Genomic DNA, 6,000 nt, shown 5'->3' with positions numbered 1-6,000 from the left:
TAGTGCAGTAGGAAAGTAAAGTATATCCCTCAATTTACACCATTGTCACTGTGTATTACCACATTCACACTGAACAGTGTGACTCAAGCCTTAGTGGCCATTCTCTGCTATACACATACATTTGTATTTGTTTAGCCCAGCGTTATTGCATGCAGTTGTGTTTTTTTTTTCTGGTGCAATTAACATGTTTCCTTATGTGTAATGCAGAGTGTGTGAAAAACATTCAGGATAGGGACATTTCCATGGCACAGATCTGCAATCTGACCAGACCCAGTGAAGGACATCATTGAGGATAATCTTGGTGGCAGCTGTAGGAGCGTGCATTTCCACCATATAAAAGTTTGTCATGTGATAGAGCTTTGTATGTAGATTCCTTGTCTGTGTTCACTATTTGCTGTATCTCATCTACATTGTCAGGGAAAGTAAACTCAGGGGCTGAATATCACTAGTGAAGGAAGGAGAGAGTCTTGTTTCCCAACTGTCTGTCTGCTGCTAATGCCACCCATTTTTTTCCATGTAACCATTTGGTTTTGTTACGGTTCCACGGAATTGCACTAGAACATATCCCAATGTCTGTACATAATCAATATACATGTTTATATACATATAATAAAAACACAGATCTCTATTTACTTGGCTGTCTTCTGATTTCTGATTTGTGATGTGTATGAGCACACATGTGCATATGGGGGCTTTCTGTTAGAAGATCACAGGTTCAAATGTCGACCAGGACACTATCTGCACAGTTTGTATTTTCTCCCCATGTTTTGTTTTCTTTTTCAAGTAAGTTTTATCTGTCGGTCCCCCACATCCCAAAAATGTGCAGTTAGGTTAATTTGCTTCCCCTCAAAAAACTGCCCTGTGGTAATGATATATTACTATGGTAGGGACAGTGTGACATGACTATGGACTTTGTACAGCTCTGTGCTATATGTTGGGGCTATAAAAGCAGTGTTCTCCCCAGCCCCTTTTAGCTGGGCTCACCACCTTTAGTTTTCAGCAACCACCCGGCTGTTTTTGGGTGGTTACTGATGACTCACAATACAGGGACCACCATTCGCCTACAACTTTTTCCCACCCAGCTTAAAAAAAAATCTGGGTTGAGCAGTGAAAAGTACTGGGTAATATTAATGGACGGCTAAATTAATCAGGAATTTATCTGTTAGTGGTGGTATATATTGTCCATTACTGTGATGTTCTGGATGTGTGTGTGTGTTTTTTGTTCCCAATAATCAGTTATATGTACAATAAGATATCGGCATGATTGTTATATTACATTATATATCACTGGAAAGTGGGAGCCTTGTTTAATAAAGAACCCCTATGGGACAGAACAGATTCAAAGCCTGGAAATGACAGACTGAATGCTTGCCACGTGACTGTGAAAATATTTGTATATTGTGGCCACTGTAGTGGGAATTACTGCTGGGAACAAAGATCACACCTTCCATTATTCTGGGGATATTCAGAATATCAGGACACACCTCTGCTTTATACCCCAAGGTATTATATGGACCACAATAGATGCTTGGCTATACCTACCAATGCTTCTTATTCTTCACTACTTGTCCTTTATTCTAGTGTTTGAAAATAATAAATGCAATAATATAAAATGTTTGTGAGAAGTTATTACAACATAAATATTATATTTATAGGGAGGTTCATACATCAGACCAAAGAAAAGTACAATCTATTATGGAACGGAGAGCAGGATGTGAAAACATTCATCACTACAACAAGGAGCCAAGTTAAGAAAAATATGATCGGTCTAAATGTGCATAGTGACATGCACAATCCAACATTCACTGGCATCAGCAGTGTGTGAACATTTATGCTATGACACAATAGGCCTGATTTATTATAGCTCTCTGAGATTGGAGAAGATAGACTATCATTGGAGAACCTGGGTGATCAACACCTGGAATGGATCTGGTAAGGGATTGAAAACCTTTGCCAGCTAATGGCTAATGTTTTTTTTTAGGAAATCCATTCCAGGTTTGCTGGATCACCTAAGTTCCCATAATAGTCAATCTTTTCCATTCTTGCAGAGCGTTAATAAATTAGGCCCAATGTTGTACACAGAATAAGATGTGTAATATATATTTAGAAGTGTCAGTATAAAAGGTGAATCATCAAATGCTGCTTCTGCCTTCTATATGATAGAACAGACAATGACGTATTATGATTCACCTCCATTGTGCACAGTTTGGATTGGAGAGTGTAAAGACCTGAATATTTCCTGAGCCTCTAATGGGGCAGTGCAGGTGATTAGCTTAGGGTAAGGATCTGTAATAATGTAAAAAGAATCATGTTTTTTTATGTACAAGGGGACAGCGATGTTTGCTGATTTACTTGTCAGCTTTGCTTTACTGTCTCTGTGTGCAGATCTGACAATGGATGCATTCCATAGGTGGTGCAGATATTATGCCATCTCATACTGTGATAGAACAGCCAAGAGAAAAGGCAATCATCTGCAAACTGATATATCTAAAAAAAGATGTAAATAATATATAAAAATAACTTAAAATACCAGCTGACTATAAACATACAAAGGTTTGCCTCAAATCCAATAGGTGTTTGCTCCCTTACAAGCACATGGCAGTAACAAGGGTCCTATTTAGATATCATGCCACCTGAAACTATTTCGTACAAGCTCAGCCCCCGGGTTTATGGGCTCCCTAATGCTAGAATGTGGGGGCAGCATGGTCTACTTATTACACAAAGCTACAGACCAGCAAACAATAGAGGAAGATGCATTTCCCTGTGTCTTGTCCTTTGCACATCTCTGGTATACAGATCTCTCTCATATCTACATTCACTTCTTACATTTTGTCTTCATTCCAGAAAAGTTCAGCTTATGAATGGTTCTCCCCTTTACTATTCCCAGCCAGACCAGTTGGTGTCCTGACTTTACAATAAAGCTCCAAATCTTGGTCATTTATCATTGGATTTTCTCTGAATAACAAATTCCTGTTTTCTCATCTCTAAGGGAATCCCCCAAGTTTCCACTTGCTTTGATCTGTCCTAACATTCTTGTCAATTACTGAAAGCTGTAACTTACGGTTTGGTGACTTCCCAGAAATAATAGACCTTCTTCCCTTGTTGCAGATTTCATTATTCAGTAAAGGAAAATAACAAAATATCACTGCACTGTGCATGGATTTACTGATTTGCAGAGCACATTGGTGCGGTGACTTTATGTCAATGATGGCAGTTGTGGTTGTTATGAATCTTCCTGGGGTTGATGGAAGTTTTCCAAGCGGTTTGCTTTTTGCCTAATATTGGACCATAGCAGAGTGAATAATATTTAGCTGTGCTTTGTATCCAGTAAAATCATTATGCCAAACACCAAATCTTAAAGAATCCAGAGCACAGTAGGTCCCAATCTCTGGTCTCAATGTACAGAACATAATCCACTACTGTTCACACACAAATCATTTCCAGTGAATGTAGATTTAGTGCATTTGTCATTACTGTTGTACAAAGATGTTCCTGTAGCAGTCTGGACCATTTACCCAAGACTTTACATGCTACTAGTATTTGCATGCGGCCGAATGTAGTGGATGAAGAGTGGAATGTACAGCAAGCTGCCCCTCTAACTGAACCCTTGTAACCTCCTCATCTGAATCTGAGCTGGCATTGAGCACCTCTCTGAGCCCTCTGCAGACTGCATACACTGGCACATGACAGTCTGGGTGGGAGTGCAGTCTCCTGTCATATGTTTATGTTGTCTAATAAACATGGCTACTGCCAAGTGAAACAAATAATAAAGATGAACCAAGAAGATTTTACACTGTCCAGAGTATATGGTAACTTATTTTTAACCAGCTCACAATAAGATTTATCTGTCACCTGGAGTAACGTAAAATACTATAAGCAACCATATAGAAGAGATCAGATTACGTTTCATGTCAGCCAAATAGTCAAAACTTCAACAATCTCTTATAATTACAACGATACCGCTCTGCTGTCCTTTGTGTGGTGCAGAGAGGCAAGATTTATCTGGGCAGTAGTGAGGGATCACCACCACCTGATTGTCAATAAAATTGCTCCAACTGGATTTCAGCACATTGTGGATACACCAGACGATCAACTGAGAGCTTGTCTCTGACTTCCTGGTTCATTCACGCTGCTGTCCATGCTTCTATCTTTTGTGTGCTCCCAGCATGACTTTGGTAATAAAGTTCACAATGGCTGACGCTGGCTGTTCTGGGTCCAGCTCAGCAAAGAGGTGGCAGACGTTCTCTGCAGCGGTTCCTGCTTTCCGAGCCACAAAGCCGAACACCCTATAAAAAAAAAAAAAACAGGACTCAAGACTTCAAGTTTACGGCGTATAATGACAGACAGAAATAACCAAATAATATTATTTCAGGATGCTGACTAACTGAACCAGATCATAGGGAAGACATCTTCACCAGAATTCCCAGTGCAGGTTAAGGTTCACAGCCATTAAAATCCCAAATGATGGCATCAAAATTCCCTGATAGATGAGGCATTATACAGATTGAACACATTATTGGGGGTCAATCTGGGGGAGATACCTTGAATAAAACTTTGTGGGAGTCATTACTACAGGAAAACTTTCACTATTGGAATCTAAAAATTTTGCTTTGTGATATGTCTGAATAAGCCCCAGTTCATTCCCTGGAAGGCCTGACATGCTGGCTGTGATGCTCATACCTAGGTCATATTGCAGTATTGCACTATTTTGCTTGTAAAATATTTGAATTTTCCTATAAAACACCTCAAAAACCAATAAATACAGATTACAGATACAATATTCCCACAGTGCAATACTGTTGGTGACTGTGTGAACCCAGTCGAGCTTTAGAATGGCATTCTCCAAATCGGCAAATTCTTACTTACTTGGATGTTGTCCTATCAGGATTCGTCCACCTGTAATAAAAAGAGTCTGTGATAAGAAAAATGTTCTAGTGCCGAACATGCAGATTGATAGTTCTGGAACAGAAAAGTCATGGCTATGTTACCTGCGATCCTGTGGGTCTGCACTACAGTATGTTACACTGCATACGGGATAATGCCGTCTGAAGAAGAGCCTAATAAAAAACAAACACATTGTTGAGATGTAAGAACCTAGGAGGTGCGCTATGTAGAGAAAGTCAGCCATTGCCTACTTACTTGCGCTGGCTGTCCGTCAGCGTAATACCCTGATCAGACACCTTAAAGTGGACAGTTGTTGCAGTAGACCTGGGTGGAGTCAAGATGGCTGTGGAAGCCCTAGAAATGGCCTGGGGGCCTGTCAAAGACTCGGTGTCCACAGAACCAAGAAACAGAACACTGCAGGCTGTGGGGAGAGAAGAATACAAATACATGATACTCCCCTTTACTTGCGTTAGGTATTTAATTTACGTGTAAAAAAGTTGTGACTTGATTTTTCCACAAGTAAATAATTGTATATCTAAATAATATTATCCTTATATCACTGGTAAGTAATGCATGTAGCTACAGTACATGGGGATGTTTTACAAAGTCTGTTATCCCAAAACGTAGATTTCACACAAATCGAACCTATAAATGCAAAGATGACTTATGAAATGTGTTTATTACATACCGGCTCCTTGTCGCAGTAGGTCAGCCGCTGTGCTCATATTGGTGTGAACTACGACATCAGAAGTCTGATCAGCCAGATCTGTACATAGCATAGAAGATAAAGGATTGAATACACATACATACACTCATATATTCAAACACAAATACACACACACATGCATATATACACACACATATACTCATATACACACACACACACACACACATATATATATATATACACATATATACACACACACACACACCTATACACATACACTCATATATACACACACACATATATATACACATACACACCTATACATATACACTCATTTATACACATACATTCATTATTCATTCCGATATGAATGGACTAAATATGCTAAGCCTGCCAAATCACTTACAGTACCCTGACCAATGTTCTTAATTGACTTGTATTTTCCATTT

General features: G+C 39.3%; 1 protein-coding gene across 3 annotated transcripts in view; it reads right to left on the bottom strand.

Annotated features, from left to right (window-relative positions):
- Positions 1-3,547: 3,547 nt before the first annotated feature.
- Positions 3,548-6,000, bottom strand: part of TNS2 (tensin 2) — a 102,816-nt gene continuing 100,363 nt past the window's right edge. For all 3 annotated transcript variants that reach the window (XM_072405672.1, XM_072405689.1, XM_072405681.1), the window contains exons 25-29: positions 5,573-5,650; positions 5,140-5,305; positions 4,989-5,057; positions 4,867-4,896; positions 3,548-4,286 (exon numbers count right to left, since the gene is read on the bottom strand). In XM_072405672.1, the coding sequence (XP_072261773.1) occupies positions 4,145-4,286; positions 4,867-4,896; positions 4,989-5,057; positions 5,140-5,305; positions 5,573-5,650 (485 nt within the window). In that variant the 3' untranslated portion in view covers positions 3,548-4,144. The remainder of the gene's footprint in view (positions 4,287-4,866; positions 4,897-4,988; positions 5,058-5,139; positions 5,306-5,572; positions 5,651-6,000) is intronic.

This window comes from Pyxicephalus adspersus, chromosome 1, assembly GCF_032062135.1.
Source record: "Pyxicephalus adspersus chromosome 1, UCB_Pads_2.0, whole genome shotgun sequence".
Taxonomy (NCBI): Eukaryota; Metazoa; Chordata; class Amphibia; order Anura; family Pyxicephalidae; genus Pyxicephalus; species Pyxicephalus adspersus.
This window is presented reverse-complemented; position numbering and strand designations above follow the sequence as displayed.